The 24,181-nt window shown below is 41.0% G+C and overlaps 3 protein-coding genes across 3 annotated transcripts; 1 reads left to right on the top strand and 2 right to left on the bottom strand.

Annotated features, from left to right (window-relative positions):
• Positions 1-14,393: 14,393 nt before the first annotated feature.
• cdca8 (cell division cycle associated 8) lies at positions 14,394-19,027 on the bottom strand. The gene is made up of 11 exons (XM_023429107.2): positions 18,935-19,027; positions 18,529-18,621; positions 18,248-18,376; positions 17,025-17,065; positions 16,804-16,879; positions 16,586-16,653; positions 16,371-16,453; positions 16,166-16,264; positions 15,667-15,796; positions 15,298-15,384; positions 14,394-15,196 (listed from the first exon to the last, which is right to left on the bottom strand). Exons 2-11 carry the CDS (start codon positions 18,617-18,619, stop codon positions 15,161-15,163), a joined length of 840 nt encoding a protein of 279 aa, XP_023284875.1. The 5' UTR covers positions 18,620-18,621; positions 18,935-19,027; the 3' UTR covers positions 14,394-15,160.
• A 97-nt stretch (positions 19,028-19,124) lies between these two features.
• Positions 19,125-24,181, top strand: airim (AFG2 interacting ribosome maturation factor). Its single transcript, XM_023429109.2, has 4 exons — positions 19,125-19,594; positions 20,346-20,525; positions 20,610-20,728; positions 21,382-24,181. The coding sequence occupies exons 1-4, from the start codon at positions 19,326-19,328 to the stop codon at positions 21,420-21,422; spliced, it is 609 nt and encodes a 202-aa protein (XP_023284877.1). The 5' UTR covers positions 19,125-19,325; the 3' UTR covers positions 21,423-24,181.
• Positions 22,290-22,979, bottom strand: cldn35 (claudin 35). The gene has a single exon (XM_087180071.1). The coding sequence runs from the start codon at positions 22,977-22,979 to the stop codon at positions 22,290-22,292; it is 690 nt and encodes a 229-aa protein (XP_087036197.1).

The raw sequence follows: 24,181 nt of genomic DNA, 5'->3' as shown, positions 1-24,181 counted from the left end.
ATCGACAGGTGCTCTACACACAATACAGGTGCTCGTGGGGTGCAGCCAGCTCTCTCTCTGCAAAGCTGCCAGTCTTTGGTGTGCCGTCTGATCTTGCTGTAGTGACAAGCAGCATCCTCAAAACCAAAACCTTCCTCACAGCTCACTGACGACATTTTGAACCTAAACTGTGTTGACTTTCAAAGCATCACCAGGTGGAGACGCTGTAAGGAACTATATAACAAAATCAGGCATGCCAAAAAGACGTTATCTGTGGTAGTTTCCTCCATGCAAGTCTGTGGGTCTGTTTGTATGTGTGGCAGCTATTGTAGCACGGACTACCACAGTGGTGGTTTTGAGTGTTTTGGTGTTTATATGTGTTTATATGGCAACAGGAAACTTTACAGGTGTATAGCTTAGATCAAAATGAAGGCCGCATTCAAAGATGGGCGTGCTCCGACCCATTAGTACTTAGTACTCACCTTTAATACATTAATAATGACTACTGAGTACTCATGGGTCTGGATGTCATCATGTTGACAGGCATCCCAGCTGGTGTGATCCCACCACAAGATGGTGTCTAGTTTTGTCTCATTGTCTCTGTTCTATAGAACGACCAGGTAAGAAAGAAGGTCTTTCTTTCTCATTATTGACCTCTTTAAGGCTCCAGCACCCAGTTTTCATCATACTATTGTGAGAGTAGCATCATGTCTTATTCTCAATTTTTTAGTCAGTAACGCTGAGGCTCTATGGCATTGGTCTTTCAGTATGTCCACCTCTTTGGTCCAGACTGAAATATCTCTATAAGTTGGATTTCCATGAAATTTTGTACAGACATTCATGACCCCCATCTGAGGATGACATCTGCTGATGTTGACTTTTGCTCTAATGCTAGCACAAGGTTGACATTTGTGGGTAGGTAATGCCCTGACTATTCATCTAGCACCATCTTCAGGTCATAACTTTAGCTTGTCCAATATGGTTTATGACCAAATATGTGCAGAGCTGACGACATTCCTATTGGCCTCGGCTGTACTTTGAATTTATTCCTAATTAACAAATGTTAAGATGCTAACATGCTAAAACTAAGATGGTGAGAAAGGTAAACATTATACCTACTAAAAACCAGTATTTAGCTCAAACAAAAGTTTCCAGATCCAGCCTGGAGCTAACATGAGAGCTAGCATGGCTGTCTGTGAACCAAATAGTGCTGGCATTTAAACCAGACTGCATGTGACCCGATAATGTGTGTGTGAATGTCAAGATTCTGTCTGAGGAAAAATCAGCAGGTCTCTTTCAAAAGAAAAAACATCATCATCGCACGGTGATGCTTAAAAAAACTGACACTGACGACAACGAAACACAAAGCGGTGCTCAAAACTATCATTGACGACACGCTTCCAGGGCTAAAAAGAAACTATAAAGAAAAAGAAAAAGCAAACTCCCTTGCTGAGCCTGCCTGTAATTGCTTTTCATTATTAAGTGGTCAAAGGCAAGACCTGATTTAGCAACCTGAAGTTTCATTCTTCCTTTCCTCAGTGCCTTCCCTCCATTAGCTTCACCAGCTCATGGGAGACGATTCCCTTCAAGAAATCTGGCGCAATAATGTACAATGCACAGTGACAAGGAATAAGACTTTTTAATAAACGAAAATAAGAAGAAAATCCTGCCAGGGGACAGGGCCTGGAACCTTTTGCAGGCTGCCTGTTGAAAGTGTCTCAATCTGTATTATACTGTGGAGTTTTTTGGGGGGTCTGGTCCAGATAAGGGTAAATAAAGCCTTTTATTGCCTTGATTCCTTCAAAGATAGACTCAGCTGTGTAATATAGCCACCAAGATATCAGGGGATTGGAGACTAATAAGGATAGGAGGTTGAAATATATGAGGATTTTTCTATTCTTCTGGTAATAAAGCATATGCATAGAATAGCTTACAGGCTATATAAGACTATCCTAAGGCCAAAAATCAATGGAAAAAAAATAGAATTTTTCTTATAGTTAATCTGTTTGTTTAATTACTAATGTCAAAAGTAAAGCTACATTAACAGTGTTTGTCTTCCTGTGACAAGATAGTGTATTTTCAGAGCATTAAAAATGCATTAAATGTTATGATAATGGTGTTTTTTATGTAGTAATAGTATCTGGCCTCTGCAGGCTGTGCTACAATTAATGATTACACATGAACTCATAACCTGTGGACATGTTGACCTATTTAAACTCAGCCTGATAATAAGGTCATATCTGACAGCAAACAGTTTCCTTTCATTACCTCAGTCTGACACTTAATGTGCCTGTACACATACAGTAGCCCTGACACGTTTCGATTCAGTATTAAAGCTGCTATAGGGCTCAGCCTCAAATCAATACACAAATACTTTACCAGCTTTCAGAAAATTCCCCTTCCGTAACGTCAAGTCCTCGAGTGGTTTAAATAATTTCTGTCGGCACAGCTGAATGCTCCCCGAAATTACTTTTTTATTTGTGTCTTATTAGCAGTTATATGATAATATGGCGGTGATTTATTTCTCAACTTTGCCTTTTTACTTGTTCACATTTTCCGATGCAGTGCTTTGATGCAGCAAGTGGAACGACCTGTCATTCAGGAGCAAGGTCGCTGAAAAGTCAATCTCTGCATCAATTTTAGTACTTTTTTTCCTCCTCACCACCTCCACATCAAAGGGTGAGAGCCAGTCGCTTTCACTCCTGCCAGTCCAATCAAAAATGCCAGAATCTTTCTCTGTCTCTCTGTTATACTGTATTCTTATTCATGTATTCAGGTTTTGTTTTGCTTTGTTTTTTTCTTGATTTCTTGTGGGTGATGCTCAGAATTACATTTCACAAATTTCCCTAACAGGGCTTTACAACCTGTAGAGCATAGGACACCCACCATCCTTAGATCCTCAAGGGAAACCTGCCCCCCACCAGTCAAGGGATCGCTCTTGCAGAACGTACTGAGATGCAACAGTGTATGGAACTACTGCACTATAGAGGTTGATGGATTGCAAAAATATATGAAGAATATCAATCTGGGAAAATTTTTAGCAACTTAGATGTGCTGCAAAATCTGGTGGGACCTCAACCATACGACCAGATGACATGAGCATTACAGGTCATCCTGGGTTCTCGATAAAAATGCCTTCACTTTAAAGATATAACTTGTTTTACATCAGATACATGTATAAATGGGTGAGGGAATTATATGTTTGGGTGTGTCTTGACCATTTGTGTATAAGCCTAAATGTTTCAGTCTGCCTAGGGTTGGTATTTATATGTCATCCATATGTTCTTGAGGTTTACTCTCATGCTGTGAGACCAGTCAGTACAACAGACCTGTTTAGTTCAGTTTGCTTTTGTTGTACATGATTTTATTGCATCTTCCCTATGGGGGTCGCAGGGCCTCAGGCAAGATACCATGTCAAGCTGTTGGGGGAATATATATTCCTTATATTTTATATCATACCACTCTCTTACACACGTCGACATTCTAATATTGCTGATATTACATATATATGAAATTTTTATCCTTTGCTTTTAGTTCAATTTTTTTTACTCTCATGCTAAATATTATCCATTATTTCACATTTGCCTTCTAGACGCAGCCACAAGCGCATTCACTGCACATATTGTACAAGTACGTGTGCCATATTCTAATCTTCAATCTTAAACTTTGCTCACTTGAGAGAAAAGCAAGCAGGGCGAACACTTGAACCAATAAGTTGTAGATTTAATTTTTCCAAAGCAGCTGTCCAATAAAAAAACAGCATGTTTCAGGGAAGGACACAAAGAGAGATGGTATGTTGCACAGAGACTTATTGAATGGATAATATATATTTGCAGATGGCCGTATGATGCTGCATATGACTGCATCACTCTACTTGTGTTAATAGATGAAGTAACAAGGATACAATAAGGATATTTTATTCCCAATGTTGTGACCAAAATGCATGCATTATCAGTCATTTGTCACGGTGTCGGGTACAATCATTTTATAAGATTCGAGACCATGTTACCATCAAAACAGACAGAGATACGCAATACGCTTCAAAATGGATTTTGTTGTAGTATTAATTTATATTGCTGAGGCAGAAAGATGAACAGTCTCAGAGCAGGAGACACCTGAGACTCCGCACTAACCTCAGTCAATTTAAATCACATCAGTGTTATACAGAACCTGTCTTCCCAAAAGCTAAATTGAAATGAAAAAGAAAAATTGCCTTAACTTTTTCCACGATGTTTTGATTCTTTTGGGCTCTGCTGCGAGGATATCAAACTTGTTGTACATGTAGCAGACCATGTCAACTGTCACTTCTTGTAAAAAGAGAACAGGGAAACTAGAGAAGGGGTGCTTCACCAGGATACCAGCAATAATCTGTGTTAAACCTGCTGAGCTGCTGAATTACTGAAGCTCTTGGCAGGTGCAACCACACTGTAGCCCCGCTTAGTCAGTTTGAATAAGCTTTGAGTTGCTATGATCACAGTGAAACTTTAGATTAGTGTGACTTGCACTCAGATGTGCCAAAGGAATGCTGATTCTGCTGTAATAGCCAAAGAAAACCAATCATGATGCAAATAAGAAACATGTTTTTACTGCTCTGGAATCTACATTGTTTCTAAGGAGCGTTTGGCTCATGGGAGAGAGGGAAAATCATTTTTGAAGGCACAAACAAGAGCTATACGCGTGACTACAAATGTCATGTAAATGTTAAAATATTGGCTTGAAGCGGGTCTGAAATTCGTTTGTTGAATTTATTCAAGTGAGATTCCCATAATGTGCTCCATCAGCAGTGGCTGTCCTTCTTGGATGCCGCACAGAGGAAAATACTCAAATTAATGCACCCAGCCCAACACTGCTAATGTAATTTAAACTCATTATGCAGGAGAGGAAGAAATCAGCAACTCAGCAACTTAACAGTCATGATGTGCCTTCTAGGGTCTTTAATGTTACGTGTTGTTTCCAGGAAGACAGGCGGGGACGCGGGCACCTGCTGGGGAGCTTTTTGCGGCTGACCAGACAAACTCGGGGGGTCTGGAGGTCGACAGCTCTGTGATGCATGACAGTGGAACAGGGTTTTCTGCTAACAACACACCGGTGTTGCTTACAGCGAGGTCAGCATTTTACTCACTTGGCTCTGTACACACTCTGCTCTGGATTTCTGATTCAGGGCCACGGAGACACATCAGCAGGCTGATGGGCCAGCAGCCTGTCTTCACTCACTTCTGTGTGTGTGTGTGTGTGTGTGTGTGTGTGTGTGTGTGTGTGTGTGTGTGTGTGTGTGTGTGCTGTTACTTTTACTTTAACTGTATCCATATGGCTGCTTGTGTATTTGTTGATGAATTGTACAAGCAGAGTAAGGAATTCTGGCACAACCTCACCTACTTCCAAGGTGTGCAGAGAGGAGCAAAGTGTGAAGAGGTAAAAACTCCAGCAACACATGTAGTAACAACCATAGTGCCAGACCAGTGCATTTTGGCATGTGGCCTTCAACAGGGTCATCATTAAACACATTATAAGGAATATTCATGAATCCACATGATCATGTATCCACCCCATCTGTGCGGGTGCCCCGTTAGCTGATATGTATGTGTACACTATGTATATGATTGGTTATCTTTTATATTTATCTTATTTTTTTTGCTTCATATATCTTATTTAAATGTTCTTAATCAAAAAACCTAAAAAAAAACTCAAAACCTGGGCAAATAAAACATCAAAAGCAGTAAGTTGGAAGATATAACTTTTTGCAATGTAAACCAACCGGCTAAAGGGAGCAGAGAAGTGTTGTTTATTAAAATTTCTGGCATTTATTCTGGCCTCCCCCCATTCTGTCTCCATTTCTCTCTCTCTCTCTGTCAGTAAAAAGACAACCGTTACAGCAGGAGATACTGAATCAATAAGTGCACTATGTTGAGCCGAAAACTCCCAAAGTTAAAAAGTCAAACATCTCCTCCCTTCATGGGGAGAGATTTATTGACATATGACTTGTACCATAAAACTACTTTTAAAGAACTGTTAAAGAAGTTTTCAAAGTTGCCTGATCCAGTCCTTCAGAAGCAGAACTCCTCATCTTTTGCTTTATTTTCTCTGCAGTGTGACTGTTTAATGAAAAGGCTCTGATGTTCCCTGGTGACTCAGTCTAGTGCTACAAACACCATGTACTCTCAATTACATGGAATTAGATGCTGGCTTATGTGGTGCTTTATTATCTCTATCAGCTAATTTTGCACTCTCTCCGTCCTTCCTGTATTGAAATGCGATATATATAGCTCATCTTTAAAAAAGAAGAAAAGAAGTCAAACTGAACCACAGTCATGTCATATGGGATGGTTGGTAGAGGTGGGAAAGATTCTCATATTAACAACTGTCAAGCGTTCACATCATATGACAACTCAAGGTTATTGTGTTATTAAAAGGTGATCATTGGAGAGTCAAAATACTGTACATTGGTAATATAATACCATATCTATTAAATGTGGTTTTAATTACATTGAACCATGGTCTTCGTTTGATATAATCCATATTTTCATTTTCAGTCACTTCTGTATTATTATTATCAGAGTTTTCCAGTCCTAACAACGACTTGGCATAATGGTAATTATGGTAACTCCGAAATGACGCAGCATAAGCAGCCCCATACATTAGTGTTCACCAGGGGGCGTGAATTTTTGATTGGTATATTGTCTGTATGGACAGGCTAAAAATAGCTTGTAATATCACTCCAATTGCAACAACCACACAGGCAGTCAACTAGCTACAGGGCTAACGTTAGCTGTTGCTTAGTCTCATGTGTTCCTACTTGAGTTACCTCATGTCGTGCTTCGAATCACAGGATAATGTACAGAGTGCTGAGATAGCAGGACTACCTGCTGTTGTGGGTTTTGACAGTCTGGTCAGCTGGAACCATGACAGAGAGGCAGCTAACAATAGCTTGACTCCCCTGCTTTGTGTAAAGTGAGACAAACACACTGACTGTGCAGGAGCTGCCAATGACTCAGCAGGTAACATGAACACAGAGTAACATCTAGCGGAAATCAGTTGGCAAGTTAAGCTTCCACTTTCTGAGAAGACGCTGGTTAGCCTAGAATGCTAGTTTTTATTTTCCAAGTGAAATACAAAGCTAACAGAACAATGGGTCCTGCTGAATGTTGAGGTTTAGGTTTTAAAGCCTCGCTTTAAATTACTATCTGGGGCATTTGTTCCATATCTAACGGTGATTAAAACAAGCGTGACCATTCAAAAGCAAAAACCTAATAGAAAAATTCAGTGCACATTTAGGGATTAGTGAAGGAGTATTAATACCAACATCTTCTTCTCTTCTGTAAAGACACACAATTGATTCCTGGGCTGAAATTTCTAATGTGTGTGTGTGTTGTGTGAAGTGGGGAAGAGGAGGACCCATTGTGCTCCAGCTCCTGATGCAAACCCCTCCTAATCATATCACTCACCACTGCATCTAATAAAAAGAGAGGCTGGAAATGAAGACAAATTGATCCCCCAGCTTATTTTATCATGTAGGTCTGCGGCTGCAAATCCAAGAGAGACAGGTGTTTCTCAAATGATCCAAGAGCCACAGTGTGTGTGTGTGTGTGTGTGTGTGTGTGTGTGTGTGTGTGTGTGTGTGTGTGTGTGTGTAATCACTGTCTCACAGCACCAATATAATCGGCACCAACTTCATCACTGCATTGTTTTGTGTCCAGAATCACAACTACACACCTGGACAGGAGATGCCGCCACACCGTGTCTGGATGTGGTGAGCAAAAACAGTGTGTGTGTGTGTGTGTGTGTGTGTGTGTGTGTGTGCGTGCGTGCGTGCGTGCGTGCGTGCGTGCGTGCGTGCGTGCGTGCGTGCGTGCGTGTGTGTGTGAGGGTGTTTTCTACAGAGCTGACCATCTTGGTAGCAGGTAGTTTAAAGGTGTCTTTGGAGAGCGTTGTATATTATACAACATATGGGTTATATGGGTGAGACATATGGGTTGTAAGCACATCCCATAAAAACCACACATAAGGGACCAGTTGAAGGAATACCACAGAGCAAAAGCCATGGCTGAGCAGAAATATCAAGGTCTGGGAGACAGTTGAGACACTTGGAGAAAATGTCAACTTTTAGATATAACCTGAAACAATAACAGAAAGTGCCCCCCAAAAACTAATGAGAAAAGTCAGTTTGACTTTTTGTTTCCCCTCTGTCTGAGACACCGCACAAGCCTGGAAGTTACTTTCAAACTCAGAAATTTAGCTTAGGTGTAAAAAGGTGGGTAGCTGGAAGATAAAGGATTTTTTTTTATTCTTTTACTTCTCACTTCCCTGTACAAACTCTTTGACGAGTGCACAAGAACTCCATTCACTTACCAGAAAACAAGACTAGAAAGGTTATACCCATGCTAACTGTTCATAAAAGTTCATACCCATGAGGCACAGTCGTGCTTTGTGGTAAATAGTAATATCAGCATGCTAACCTGCTCACAATGCTGATGCTAGCAGGTATAGTGTTTACCATGCTCACAGTCTTTATTTGGATAGTTAGCATGCAAAATGAGCACCAAACATGAGTACACCTGAGGCTGATGGAAATGTTGTTGCTGATCTTGACCTCATGTAGCTAAATGAAAAGTCAAGTTATTACAGTTCTTTCTCTGAGGATCACGAATGTCGGTGCCAAATTTCATTCGATCCATCCTGTGGTTGTCCAGACATTTTACTGTGAAGTCAAATCAATGTATTCGTATGGCGCCAAATCACAACAAAAGTTATCTCAGGGCACTTTGAACCAAATATTTCAACCTAGGACAAGTCTGTACCAAATTTTACGCCAATCTGTGAAGTGGACGTTGACACATTTTATGGAATAAGTAAAAACTTTGATCTGCTGGTGACACAAGAGGAAAAGTCAGTAGACCACCAGTCATTAGAAGTCATCCACTAGGGACCATAAGCATATGCAGCAAATTTCATGGCCAATTTTCAATAATTGTCAAGATACAGTACCAGTTTGGACACATATGTGTACCCAAACTACAGGAAACATCAAGGAATTTGCATTAGAAATCATCTATTGGGGACCATGAATATCTTTGTAAAATTTTGAAAACAATCGTGGAGATGTTGAGACGTTTCAGCCAGGACACAAAGTGGTGGACTGACTCATTAACTCACTGACATTGCCATCCAAACAGCTACGAGCTGCTAGCTATACACATGCACAGGCAGTGAAATCAAAAACCAATCGATTGTTTACTTCTCTTTACTATTTTCTATGAAGCATCACAATTATGAGAATGGTACATAGCACATCACGCTCACTGCTGCCATAGTGAATTTGAGAAGGTTCTTTGTCTAACTTAACAAGTTTAACAACTCATTTCATAAGACTGACATATTCATTTAGAGAGTGAACAAGTCAAAGAACATGTACTTCATGTCACACTGATATGACTCAACTCTCTCTCTTATAAATGATTAAATGTACTAATGTAGTAATTTACAGAGCCTTCAAAGTTGTCAATAATATGATAGTGCAGCACTGCCCGTCTCGTAACCCAGGTCATCCAGTTGAAGGACATTCACCCACCAGCCATCCATACTGTCTCAGCTGTCACCAACATCATAGTAGTTCACTGAGCAGCACATTGCATGTCATCACTGTACTGTGATAACCTTGATTTGTCTTTTACAGAATCATGAATTATCTCAAATGCTACACACAGTGTGAGCTGTTCAAATTTAATTGGCGGATGTTATCTTCTTCTGTTATGATTAACAATTTGTTTAATTGGAAAATATATGGCGGTGACAAGGGAGATTTCATTTTTCCTCACACATCATCCATTTGTGCAACCTGTGATTCCACATAATATTTATAACATACGAGTCATAATAAGTGATAAGATCAGCCTCCGAACAGCCTGTGACAAGGTGAACAGTAAGGCATCTGAACTTAAAGTAGGATTTACTGTTGGAGGACAGAAATGGACCCTTTGTCTCCTTCCCAGTCTCCTAATGAATTGGTTTTAGTCTGTTTTGGAGCAAATTATCCTTCCCTCTCCTCCTAATTTTCCAATTTGCTGTGTCATTTATTCCTAATTGAGGACCGCAGTGGGCTGTATTACTCTCACAAATAGGGTGATATAGTTTATTGAAGGTCTGCTTTATACAGAGGGGCTGGTAAACCAAACATCAATTGTAGACCATACAGAAGATGGGGATTTTTCCCGGAGGCTGGGGAGCATTGCAAAGAGGCTTTAATTATTTTTCAAAGGCAATCCCAGCCATTACTCCACCGCTCATTTTATGGTCACTTTCCTTTTCTTTCTTTGATGGAGGTAATGAATGGGGTGAGAATTCACTTTATTTTATCCCTGCTCTGTCGCCCTTACTGGTTTTTGTATCTCATATTTGTCTAACCAAATAAGAAAAGCTTGTTTTCAACCTGCCCAGGCCAGGTTCAGCATAGAAATGAATAATAGCACAAAGCTCAGGTTAGTGCCTTCACTATTAATTCTTTCCACATTAAAACCCTGGGTATGCACACTGTGGTTTCTCCTGTTAGGAAAGTACAAGTTGGTGCCCTTGAGTCTGAAACTGTTCATAGCAAGAAAATGGCTAACAAAATAAAGTTGTATTCATTTATTGTTGGTACAAATAGGTACAGTGCCAGCCTTTCAAAGATTCAGTCTCAATGTCAAATGAACTATAAAACAAGGATGTGCAGTTAAACTCCTTACTCTTTCAATCACCTACAGCATTTCTTGAACCAAACGAGTGTATGTCCAGTAAAACACAAATCATTGAAAAAATATCCATTGAAACACCTCAGTAAAGAATGCAAAGCTTTGAAATAAAAAAATATTGGACTGGTCAACAGCAGACAGGTGAGTTTTCTAAATCCTTCATTTTCCTCAGAGTCCAGTGCAGCAGCAACAGACAAAGAAATGACACGAGTATTTTGCTGAAACTAAACTGCTTTCATCTTTTACTCTTCACCTGCCGTCACATCTTACATACACTGTACTGGCTGACACTTCAACTATTTACGGTGCACACTGAACTTCTTCTACCACTCATTGCACTGCAGTTTCTAATGACAGCTCAACTGCTTCCATCTTTTTCATGGTCAAGACATTTCAGTTGCTTTCGTCTCTTAGACTTCAGCTGACAGTTTAGCTGCTTTCAGCTTTTATTCCAGCTGTTACTTCAACTACTTTCAGCGAGTTCATTCAAACTGACATCATCAGACATTTCATTTGCTCTCAGGCTTGGGCATCGACCAACATTTCAACTGCTGTCATCTCTTACACTTCAGCCAAAAGGTTAAATACAACTCAACTACAGATCTTAAACAAAATCTTCACACTTCAACTGATTTAAATTCCTTCCTAGAGAAAATCTTTCTTTTTGGTCATAGTGGTTTTCCTGTGAGGAGATTCCCATCTGCACTGCACTGTCTGCACAAAGCTGAAATAACACAATTCAAGTCGTTTCATTTAAATGTGTAAGTAGTTTCTTGAATCACACAATAAGTTTTAATGTCAGTAATTTCTTTTGGTAGCGAGTGCACACTTTCCAACGCACCTGGACCTAAGACATTTGGATGTGCGAATATCTTCATCAAGAAAAGGTACGTAGTGCAAACAAACACTATCATGTCTCTCGCAGACAAATGTCTGAATTTCAGACCCACCAAGGGGCTTCTCAAGCAAAAGTTTGTCTCTGTGCAATCAGCAAATGGCATTAACCTCCCGCCTCTCCTCAGAGCAGCCCGTTATTTTCAGGACCTAATTGCCACTGGATTTTTTTTTTTTTTGTTAGCAGCAGATGTTCCCCTCCTCCCCACCCATCGTCAGGGGTGTCTGAGCGACAGAGGGGCTGCCCATCAAAACGCCATCAGGACCCTGCTGGCCACCAGATGAACACATGCCCAGAATGTATCATGTGGGGGCAGTTCAGTCCCATTTACCTCTTCCTCCCCTCTGCTACTTCGTTTTACCATCAGTTTGCGTGCTCATAGCTCTCCATCACCAAAGCAGACAGAACAAAGCATTCAGTGGCACTTTCTTTTGGTTTGTGCTGACAAACCAACTTAGCAAAAGATGAGTTTCAACCCCTGGCTGACTCAGTATGAATTGAGTGAGAGACAGTGGCAGACGGAGGTGTGGGCCCATGAATAAATCGATTAGCGGAGCACTTGACGGATGAGATTTTTAGGAGGCCTCGACGCACCAGAGAATTAATTTCGCTAGAAGAACATGCCTCTGCCAGGTTCATTCGTCTTGGCAGAAAATTTTCCCCAGGTCTGGGGGCTCAATTAACCAATGGCTCCAGCAGTTTGGGGAGGGAACGGCTTTGTTGAGGAATATTCCACATTTATGTGTCAGACACATGTTAATGATAACAAATTTGGGGGATACAAAATGAGAGAGAGAATATGAAGGAGGGCGAGGTAAGATGGTAAAAAGTCGGGTTAAGGGGCTCATAGATGGGATTGGGGCTCTGCTGTGGAACAAAGGACAGATAAAGAAATCATACATGGAACCCTAAGGCAACTTAAAGCAGAATATTATTTCCAAATAATTATGTTAACCAACAATTGGCTAATTATACGTCCAGCCAACACTGAGACTAAATTAGCCTTTATTTGGAGTCATGTCTCTGGCAACTCAACAAATGTGAGCACAATGTTCATTCTCCTTTGACCTATGTTTTGGTCTCCACCAGCTTCGGAGAAAAAATATCTGGCTCTTTAACTGCTAAATGTGATGCACCAGCTAGTTGCTGAGTTTGTCTGTCATTTGGTAGTGAGCAGGTAGCATAGTTGGTTCCTCAGAGCTTTTTTGTTAAATAGAGGTTCCTTCGTGGAAATGGGTTTAATGAGTAAATCAAGACTGTAAATTCAGAGCTGAAAAAACCATAACAATGAGCTGAGAGACACAGTATAAAAAACTTCACTCAATAATGATAATATAGAGTTGGTCGGTGAGTGACAAAGCATCTCTGTACTGTGTCTCTCCCTCCCACTATCTCCGGTTCCAGTCCCTCATCCTGAACATCTCAGCGGATGATTTATGTAGCAGTGTTGCTCTGTGACCTCAAAATCCGCCCCATCCATACCGCACCTGTCACTGCGCCACTGCCTGCGTGCTTACTGAAAACCAAGCCATCCGTGCAAAATGGCAATTTTCCACCCACCTAGAGAATAAAAAAAAAAGAAAGAAAGGATCCAATCCATTCAGAGGCAAAACTAGGAAAATTCTATGATATGTAGAGCAGGTGCGCGAGGGCTCGGTGCTCCGCTAACGAGGGAGCTGAACCGCACGCACCACTGACCACAACATCTGTCGTTTGTAGGGATGCAGAGTTTGGTTTTTTACCTCTGCAACTAACAGTTTGCACAGCGAGAGACAGCAGATGATGAAGCGCTTAAGACGGATACAGATGGAAGGTACCAGGCCCAGTTTCAGCTGGGGGCACAAAGTTCCCATGCTGTGGCTTGGTAGCATATGATGCATGAGAATCCAGTGGGAATAGCAAAGAGTTATGCTTGTCTGTCTGGGCCCAAGGTGAGGCCCGGTCTGACCCAGTTCACCATCCCAGGCGGAAACCCTAACGAGCTCATCAGGCCTAACGAAGCTTAACAAGCTTCTAATTGGCAGCGTTATGATATCCCCGAAGGTCAGAGAGCAGGTTCCTGTGCCAGGAGTGGAGAAAGGCTGCCACTTCCTGCCAACAGCATGTCACGTGGCTCACTAATGTCCCTCTGTGTAAACAAAGTCGTGAAAGGACAAGAGGAAGTTCTTACATAAGCAAAAGCAAGTTTGTTAACCTATAGAGCAAAATTACACACAAGAGAAAAGCGGACAGCTCTGGTAACAAAAGCTATTTTTAGGATACTTTGAGACAAATTTATTCACGTCTATCACCGGTATCATAAATAAATCTCAACAGTGGAGCATGACAACAGTGATTTTCATTGTCTCCTGTAACTTTCCATATGATGTAATAAAACTCAATCACATGCACTACATTAAAATAGTCTGCTATGAGAATACAAGCATTAAATGTTATTACAACAGATCTCCATAGCTATTTTTCTCCATTTACAGTAGAACAACAACTGAAGTTACACTTTTTATTTTTAGCCTAGACAGAATGATTTTCTTGTCAACTGAGAATACTTAGGAGAAGCACCGACTGTCTACCAAAGCAGCTATTACAGACAACCAAACATCCTACAGTTAAATGCTGCCACCTACTGGTTACCATACAAAGGTACAGCTTGCTGAAGCTTGAGCTGTCCACACAAAGAAGTCTTGTCTAGTGAATTCTGCTAATGACAACATGGGATTTCTTGTATTAGAGCTACTCATCCACGCCCTTATTGAACCATCAGGTTTTAATGCCAAATAAACCATAATCACACAAACTTAGAGGTGCAGTCAAAATCCTTTATCAGTTTTGCAGACATAAAGATACAAGTATGTACAAGAAGCATGCATTTGCACTAATAATGCAAATGCAAGCAGATTTATAGAAACATGGAGGACCAGAGTTCAACGGTAACAAAATGCAACATTTAAAAAAAGTATGATTAGAGTGTATTTACAAAAGAACCAAAGAATGTACAGTAAATCGTATTTGCATGGTAGAAGAAGAAATGTTTCAGTTTGAAAAAACCTTACAAGACTTGCAAAGGTAGAGCAACTAAAATCTTGACGTTACAAGTCTGACTGGCCGATAGGGACAAAAGACTTTAACAGTACTAAAATGAGACAGGCAGAATTCCTGAGGGATTTTTCCTAACAGGGTTTTTCCCTTGTTTTCAGGAGGGGTTACAGGTGCTATTGTGAAGGGGGTGCGGGGGGAACGACAGAAAAGCACCAGAAGTTGCACCAGATTTCAGAAATTCCAGCAGGTTAAACTGGGCCAACAAAATGCTGATCAACTCTGAAGGACACTATAAAAACAGAAAAAAAGAAACATTAAGTCTACAGACAACCCATCCTGTGACATTCTGTAAAAGCCAGTAGTTACACTTGTACTCTCTCCATTCAAAAAGGATATCTGATGTTAAATATAAGTATATAAGATGAACCCCACTTTTCCTAAACTAATTTCTAGGAAAAAAAAAAAAAAAAGTCTTATAATTTGGTAAACACGATGTCCTTTCTTCTCAGAGCAGTAGACGGTTAGGTCACTCTGATTTTCCACACAGTGTTGTTAGGCGATTCTGTAATTAAAAAGAAACCGATATGATGAGGGGAAAAGGTAAATACAAATAAACTGCTCTTACTCCACAGTGACACTACAGAGGTGATCAATACACGGTACCTTCAGCAACCGAATGCTCTTCAGGGCAGTGTCATCCAGTAGTGACAGGTCCACGGAGTCCATCTGACTGGCCAACAGCTGAATGCTCTGATCAACACATTATTACAAGACAAAGTGTTGGTAAATTAGCCCCAATGAAATTTAATTTCAAAGACAGATTTTGCAATAATAATTTAGACTTATATGCAAAGTAATTGTTGTATTCTAACTTCAAACATCTGATTTTAAAGCAGTCTTCATTTCTTCCTTCTAGTTATGTTCATAAGAATCTGTCCTTAGCTGACACTCCTGGTTAACACAATTCATTACTTGTATAAAATAATGTCCTGTAGGATCCACAACTCTGAGCCCAGCCAACTGTAGACTCACCTCTCCGTTGCCGATGGGGACGTTGATGACGATGTCCTCATTTCCTGCTGCAATGGGAGACCCGTTGACTGAAATGCTATAGACCCTCTCTTTGTGGCGGGGAACTCTCACAGCAGGGGTCTTTGGAAGCCTGAGGTAAAGAGGGTCATGGTGAGTATCATGAATCCTTCACTGTGGGTAAAGTTTTACATTTTGAAAAGAAAAGAAAACACAAGATCCAGAGCAACAGCATTTCAATTAGATAGCTAGTTGAGAGAACAAGTCTCCAATGCCCATTTAATGTATAAAGCTCATATAAAGATGCTAGGATCCACTTATAAAAAGAGCTAGTGCTTTACAGATCAACCTGAGATTTAATGCAATTGTTTAGGTATTTATTTGCCCATTGTGTTCTATGAAAATAACAGTAAATGTGTTGGTGAAATTTCCTCAGTGTTAAATACTTATACTAGTATTTTATTAAAAACTGTTGCAGTGCAGATGTAAGTGTGATGCTTACCTGGGGTCAAAGCGTGGGGTGATGAGGGGAGTGGGTCCCATCATCAAAGAAGAATCCAGCATGCTCCTGGCAGGCGTCACCAAAGGCTTCCTGGACGATCTGAATCCAGAGACATGTTAATATTACATCACATTATTGGACAACTAAATTTCAGAAAGGGGTTTAAAAAAGCAAAGAAAGAAAGAGAAAAAAAAAACTTTCTTACCGTCTGATGGAGGTGCTCTGCTTACTGACTGACAGCGCCTTTGCCCTTTTAGATGTAGTTGGGGGCTTTCTTGTAGTTTTCCCCTAAATTAAGAACAAGCATTTTAACACAAAGGGACTGCACACAAATAGCACAGATACATTTACGATCAATGAGGCTACAGTCAGCTATGTATTGTTTCTCTCTCATGTGACTGAACGAAAACGAGCCACTACCTTTCTTGTTGTGCTCGGGGTGTTTTCATCGTCTGAACTGGATTTGGGTCCACCCTTTTTCTTTGACGCTGCGAGTTGGAGACAAAATAAATGGATAAGTTGTTTTCCAGGCCCTAAATTCTAGACTGGGTTGAAAGAATCTGGACAAATTAGCATCAACAGAATTGTCAATAGAACTTCAGTTTTTAGAATTGTTTTGAAAACAAGTTTTCACATACTTTTCTTGACTGATTTTAGAAGGACAGTGTGATCCTCAGCCACAACGCTCTCAACAATAGCAGCTTCCTCTTCTCTCTGTTAACAGACAGACAAGAATCAAAGACTGAATGAATGTATAATACAGCATAGGCTATGCCTGCACATGCCAAAGAGAATCTGAAACTTGTGTCACACTGTGAATCATGAGACATGGAACGAGATACAGAAATCATCGACTCACCTTTGCATCATCCACTGCTGGTGACTTTGGTTTCTCAGACTCTACAGAGAGAACAGTAAATGCTTTTAAATTTAATGTTGGTTAAAGGGGCTATTTGTAAGTTTCTTCTGCCACCGAACGTGGTTTCTTGCCAGGAATAGGTGGTGATGATTGTGGCTTGGCAAGAGCTTCAGCCATTGTTGTCTTTATAATACAAGAGGTTGTAATACAGCCTCTGAGAAGCGTGACATCTTCAGGGGAGATTGGAGGCTACAGTGAGTAGCAATGGGAAGGTGACAAGACAGGCTGATAAGGCCTGGGGCTGCTAACTTCAGTAGAAGAAGAGAGTTGATAGAAACTGGAGTTAACACTGGTGTTGCTTTTCACCACTGGAGACAGCTCTCGGTGAGTAAAGGAAGTTTGACGCTGAACTTGCAATGTTTCTTCTAGACTGGTAAGTAAACAGCTGTAAATGCTAATGTTGGCTATGTAGCAAAAGCAAAACTTACAAATAACTCCTCTAAAGAATAAACCAATTTAGCTGTTAATTTGACAGAATATACACAGCTATAGTGCAGATGATACGTTTCATGCAAATGTGCCTAATATTTGCGACTACAGATATATGTATTGTGTACGTATTTTTTAGAAATATTTCACTAGTGATTAATAAAAAATAAGCATGTGTAAAATATTACTGCCAAAAAGCAACTCATACAATATAGTGTACAGGGTTCACCAAGTTAAATGGAAGACTTTTTAAGACATATTTAATACCACATTGAATGCCATTTAATACTTATTTCACAGTCATACCTGCCAAAATATGAGACATCAATGAAAACAATAATTCCAAGTTATATAAACATGTCTAAAATAAACTGGACCTGGATAAGCAGCATAAAATGGATGGATGAATTAACCAATGAGAAAGTAACTAATTTCAGGTATACATTTGAATTTTACACAAGTCAGAGGTCTGGAACAAAGTACTGGATTTTGTTCAAATCACATAGAAAAAATATTTCATAACTAATTTTACTGTCAATGGCAGGGTTGAAAAGATGTTTAAGACCTTTGCAGGAGAATTTAAGACCTTAGAACAACTTAAATTAAAGATAAAGTCCAGACTTCTTAATACTTTTCAAGACCCTGATAGAATTCAGAAATTACAAAACTCAGTGTGTGAACAGTGTATATAGAATCAGTGTAGTTTGGGTTTCAGAGTGTCTGTGTCAACTTACTGCAATGCTCCAACCAGGGCATCAGCCTGACAGCCTTGGGAAGCTTAATAAGTGCCATGTTGTAGCTGTTGTCAACATCTTTCAGCAGCTGATTGATCTTCTCTTTCAGTTGCCCAACCCTGGTTTTCACTACAAAAACAAGATTATACTAACCAGTAACCAAATTGGCTCCACATTGACAAACTACAACCATAACATGCTCCGTCATGATGCATTAGTATTAATTACAAAGTAATGTAATAGCCACGACCACGAGTAAAAATATATATTATGATATATACCTTCGCTGTCGAAATCCTCCAGGAAAGCTTCTAGCTTGGCCGACTTAGGGTTGTTTTTCCGTTGTTTGGTGGTCCTTTTCCTGGGAGCCATGTCTGCATGGACATGCAGCGAGAAAGAGGTCAGTGCAAACACATTTGACAACTCGAAACATTAATATCATCAGATTACATTATTATCCTTTTAAAAAGAAACTGCAGACATGCGGCCGGCTGGTAATGAAGCTAACTTAACGTTAGCGAGCTAACCGTTAGTGCTAGTTCGTTAGCAACATCCTGAGTTTCCCCCCGAAATTTGGCCGACTTGCTTTATTTTATTGTTTCATTCACACGCAAACAACATGTCAAAGACTTAAACAAAGTATTTTCTCCAGTCATTGTGATTCATATTTTACAAACAATTCATTACCTGATTATGTTTTTTTTTTTTTCCCCTCGGATCCTCGTCTCTCCCTTCTTCACAAAGTCGTTTTCAAATTTACGCGCGGGGAGGAGCCAACACTGCGAATCAGCCAATTAGGACGCGCGTTTTCTAGCGTCACGGTAAAATAGTTCTTGACCTATCATAGCAGCAAACGTCAGTATTTACATCAGGGGAACGGAAATGGTGTTCAAGCAACATGGTCGAAATGTGATGTTTTAGTAGCCACATATTTACACTACAAAACGATTTAGAAATCGTATCGACGAAGTCTTTTGCTCCAAAACTGTTGAAAACAGACTGAAATACATGGATTAATTTATTGTACAAATGCAGCTTTCTTTTTGGCTAAACTAATGTATAAAAACCGTCACCTGAAATGTCCAAACCCACAGTAGCATCACTTCATCAAGCACTGAGGAAAAGCTTCAAGAGTTTGGAAAACAATCAGAAAGTATGGAAGAGTGCGTTGGTCGAGTGCAGCCCTCTGATGGAGTCTCTCGGGAATTTGGCAGAGCAGTCCAGAGCGCTTTCAAACGTCCAAATCTCCAACACACCGCTCAGAGACTTTCCTGACCTGGAGGATCGGCTGCGTTTCAAACTCTTACAAGCAACGGACACCGTACTGGGCAAACTCAACGAGAAGATGTAAGTCACTGGGCAAATAGTGCAACCTATATTATGACTGTAATACCATGTTGTACAAGGTGCAGACTCATCTCTCTGACTGTCTACAGTCTACCTGAGATGTACCGCATTACAGACACGACCTATGTTTTTTTGCCATCTGTCTGATGTGGTTACTATATAATCACACATAACAGCAACCATGTACAGCCAGCTCAGCCTGTCCGAATATGAGCTATGTGCCTTTACTGACCCCCCAACTCCAAGTGACCCTGAGATTGAAACTTCCTTCTGAGTGGTATATCACTGTTGATTATTGGTATGCTGTTGCCATGTTACTGGCTTATGGCACTTAAAAACATTATGTCTCTCATCCCACCAACATATACAGATTTTTGTTGTCACATGCCACCACTGATTATGAAATGGTGCTGTTATTTGGGGTTTATAAACTGAGTCACTCCTCTGTCACTAACAGATGCCACTTTCACTGTCATATTGTTCATCAATGGGGTACCACTCTTGTTATAGTGATTGATTCTTATTGGTATGCCACTTTGACTGGCATCTCGCTGCTGTTCTCCTGGCATCTATTGTCACACATCTACTGGCATGAGACAATAAAACAAGTGGCACACCACTGGTAAATGGGAATATGTTACATGTGAGCTGCACAATATCAGCTAAACAATAGTTTGAAACTATACTTTGAGGCACAGGATACATATACTATCTATGTACCCATCCATCCCTCTCTACCTCTTTCCTTCAGGTCTTCTCTCCAGTCTGCCCGAGATGCCATCAGTAACCAGGTCTCTGCAGTCCTCCAGCTGTACGAGCAAAACACAGACAGCCTGGATGTACTCACTGTAACTGAGCGCTCGGCCACCACCCCATCTATCGCTGACATGCTGGAGTGGCTGCAGGATGCCGAGCGTCACTATCGGCAACAGTATCCTTTATCTTTAGGTTTGCGTTAGTTTTGGTTTGCAATATGTGCGGGGTCTTTTTTTTTCTCCTCAACTCGTGAGTTCAGATTTCTGAGGAGGAAAACTCTGCTTCAGATGCTGAGAGCAGACAATCTCTCCCTTTTGGAATCTGCTCCCAAGAGATGGAAAACCTTGGAGTCTCCCAGTGCAGAAGACTGCATCACAGGTAAAACGTCCCTGTACAATGTTGATTACTTCAGTGTAATGTTGATGTGCAGAAATAACTTAATAATTTCATGTTGACTCTTTCAATTAAGGTTGTATTTACTTTCTAACCATTTTTGTTATTATTGTCTTATCCTTGTTTTATTGCAAAGTATTTTGCAACATTGTTTTGTGCAGATAAAAAATGTACATTTTTTTTTAATAATTATCATATTTGACCATTTGAATCAGTCAACCTCTATAATCTGTAAATCAGGTACTGATGATGTATCATGCATTTCTCAGCCTTTTTTGGTTTTGATAGATATTTCATTTATTAATTTAGATAGTGGGTCAAAGCAAATGTATGTGCAGTCATGTGAAGCTACCTTTAGAGATTTAATGGGAAAACTCTTTAAAAGTGTAAAACAAAAGCAAAAATGACTTTCACTAAGTTTCACTAACTATTATAATGACTGCTAAAGGGACTTGGTTCCTGGGCCAACATGCATAAAATAGAAAATAAAAAAATGGAAAACCTTTCACCTGACTTGGCAAACCCATGTTTTTGTAATGTCACTTTACAGAACGTTTGTTTTAGTTGAAGCTGGCATCGTTAAATAAATGGTGCTGAAGATCTCTAGGTGAATTAACTACTTCTCCGTCTTCTTTCAGATACACTTTACAAAGTGTCCTTCTTCATGGAGTCCCAATGAAGAGACTGCAAAGTAACATAAGTGAAACTGAGACCATGAAGAGGCTGGAAGAGAAGAACCGGATGAGAAAAACTAAACTAGCATCACTGAAACTAAACTGACTAAACATATGTGTGTACATTGGATGGATGCTTTTGATGCTAGGGTGAGGACTGGATTCTTATCTGGTCAGATAAAAACTGTTCGTGGATGGGACATATCTACATTCACCAGACTGTATGTACAAATATGTAATACAAGATAAAGAGGAGGATTTCCACATATCTAAGTAAACCTCTGTCCACAAAAGGACATTGTGGCATCATTTGATACTCGGTGTTGAATCAGTGAAAATCACTGTTCCATTTTGTTGTCTTGTTAATGACAAAACGATCCAGCACACATAAGGAGAAAGACAGGTCCAACAGACAGGAGTTAGTTAAGCACACTTTACCAAACTTATTTTATTTCACGATTTTGATGTGTCCACACTCAGTCAAGGCTTTATGTGTCATATCAAGAGGTAATGACACTGTCAAAGAATATCACTGCAGTCTTCACGACACAAGCCATCATAAAAGCCGTCTTCACATTCAGACGTTTCTGTGAACGCTGTTGATTTGACAGTAAAGGCAGAAGGCTTTCTTCAGGCACTAATATAAATCACAGTGAAAGTCAAATTTCAAACAAACATGAATCTTTTGAAATATTGAAAACAAGTTTCACATTACAAAGAGATGTACAAACAAAGCAAAAATATAGGTTGAATATATATAATAAATATAGATCTCAAATCCACCTACCTAAAACCTGGAAAGAACCAGTTACACAGTTTTTAACAGCATCCACTTCCTCCTCTCTACCTGCTGGTATTCCTTCCTCCCCCTCCTATACGTACTCCTTCAATGGGAGACTGTTGGTTGTGATAGGTTTTGGGGGGTCTGGTGCCGAAGCGGGTGAATTAGCAAAGCTACGACCTATGTAACCCCTGCGATATCTGCCACTCCTCTCCATGAGGGGGCAGGTGCTGCTCAAGACAGCCCCGCTGATCATAAGAATAACCGCAGATGCCCAGCCCAGATAAATCGCCTGACCCAGCTCTCGTTTGTGCATCAGGGGCACGTTGGGGTTGTAGAAATCCTGGACGACGGTGTTGGCAGTCCAGGAAACGGGAATCAAAATGCACAGGCCCGTGAGAATGAAGAGAACCCCACCTGAGAGCGCGATACCGGCCTTGGCCCGGCGGTCGTCCCCAGCGCAGGTGGTGCACTTCATGCCGCAGCAGGACACGGTGCAGGAGAGCCAGCCCATGAAGATGGCCAAACACATGAGGGCCCGGGCCGCCTGGATGTCCGGAGGCAAGGCCAGCATGGAGTCGTATGTCTTGCACTGCATGTGACCAGTGGTCTGGTAGATGCAGTTCATCCAGATGCCTTCCCACTTGATCTCTGAGGTCAGGATGTTGCTGCCAATGAAGGCCGAGACCTTCCACTGAGGCAAGGCCGTGACGGCGATCGCCATGATCCAGCCGGTCACCGCGCAGGTGAAGCTGATCAGCTGCATGCCAGTGTTCACCATGATGACAACACTTCTTTAGACTCACTGCTTCTACTGAGTGATTACCAATCTTGAACTACTAGAGTTGTCTCTTTGGCGAGATCCTATTTTGTTCTTTTCCTTCTTTTGGTCTTCAAAGTCCGCTGCTTTGGTTTACTAGTCTTTCTGTTGTCTGGCTTGGCCAAGCTTCTTATGGTCCTCGCCCCAGTGTCAGTTTGTCAGCAGCCATTTTTCTTTTCCTCTTCAACATCGGTTCACTGTTTTCACCTCCACGTGTCCTGAAGTCACTGGGTTATGCAGATGTAATCGCCTGCTTTCTCTTGACAGTCATCCGCCTATTGAGAGCATCAGAGGCTCGCACACTTTCCCCTTCCTTTTCACTCCTGAGCTTGAGTCAATGCATTATTGAGTAGCCGATAGCTGTGCAGCCACCTGTGGCAGGATCAATCAGGCTTCACAGTCCAGGACGTGTGGATGAAATGGATCTCAGCCAGGCTGGTTTCTTGTGCGTGGATGTGGTTCTTTGCCTTCGACTGTGGTTCAAACCCAGGAGGCCGATTGTTGAGCTGCACTGTATTTCAGTGTCACTCTGCTGGCTTGGTGCTGGCTTGGTGTAGCCTTACCGAGATGGATCAGGCTGATATAACCTGATACTTGGATTCAAGGCCACTGATGCCGCTATGAGTGTATCCTGTCACAGCAAGGGTGAAAATAATGATGCTCGCTTACACAGAATAAAAATTGGCGTAGCTTTTTACCTCTTAGTCGACGTAAATCCAGTGTTTTGTCCTCACACAACAAATATCCGCTGAAGAGGAACAATCAGCTGTAAAAGAGGTTCTTCCAGTCACTTATTTGAGCAGCTTTTTTATCTGTGTTATGTAATTTAAAAAAAAAAGCATTTTTCCAGAGGGAAACAGGCAGCACACCTCATCAGACACTGCTGCTGTTTCCAGCCTTCGAGTCTCCTTGTTGACAATGAATGCGCCGGGGTCCAAGCCTTGACAAGGCCACTTCAGACTTCAGCTGCCGCTCGGCTTCACCCTCCCCCCAGCCGCTTCCTTTGGTATTTACGCAGCCCAAATGGGTCAATCCGGTTCCAGCAAGAGCATTAATAACAAATCAGGGCCGCAAAGTGAGACTTCTGGGTAAATAGAGCATCAGTTCATCTTTAGTCCCGCTGTTGACAGTCAAACCTACGAAAGCAACACTGAACCCCAGGA

The sequence above is a fragment of the Seriola lalandi genome, unplaced genomic scaffold (genome assembly GCF_002814215.2).
Source record: "Seriola lalandi dorsalis isolate HSWRI2012SDOR001 ecotype SW California unplaced genomic scaffold, Sedor1 jcf7180002054887, whole genome shotgun sequence".
In the NCBI taxonomy this organism is placed as follows: domain Eukaryota; kingdom Metazoa; phylum Chordata; class Actinopteri; order Carangiformes; family Carangidae; genus Seriola; species Seriola lalandi.
The sequence above is the reverse complement of the archived record's forward strand: the minus strand, read 5'-3'. Positions and strand labels throughout refer to the sequence as shown.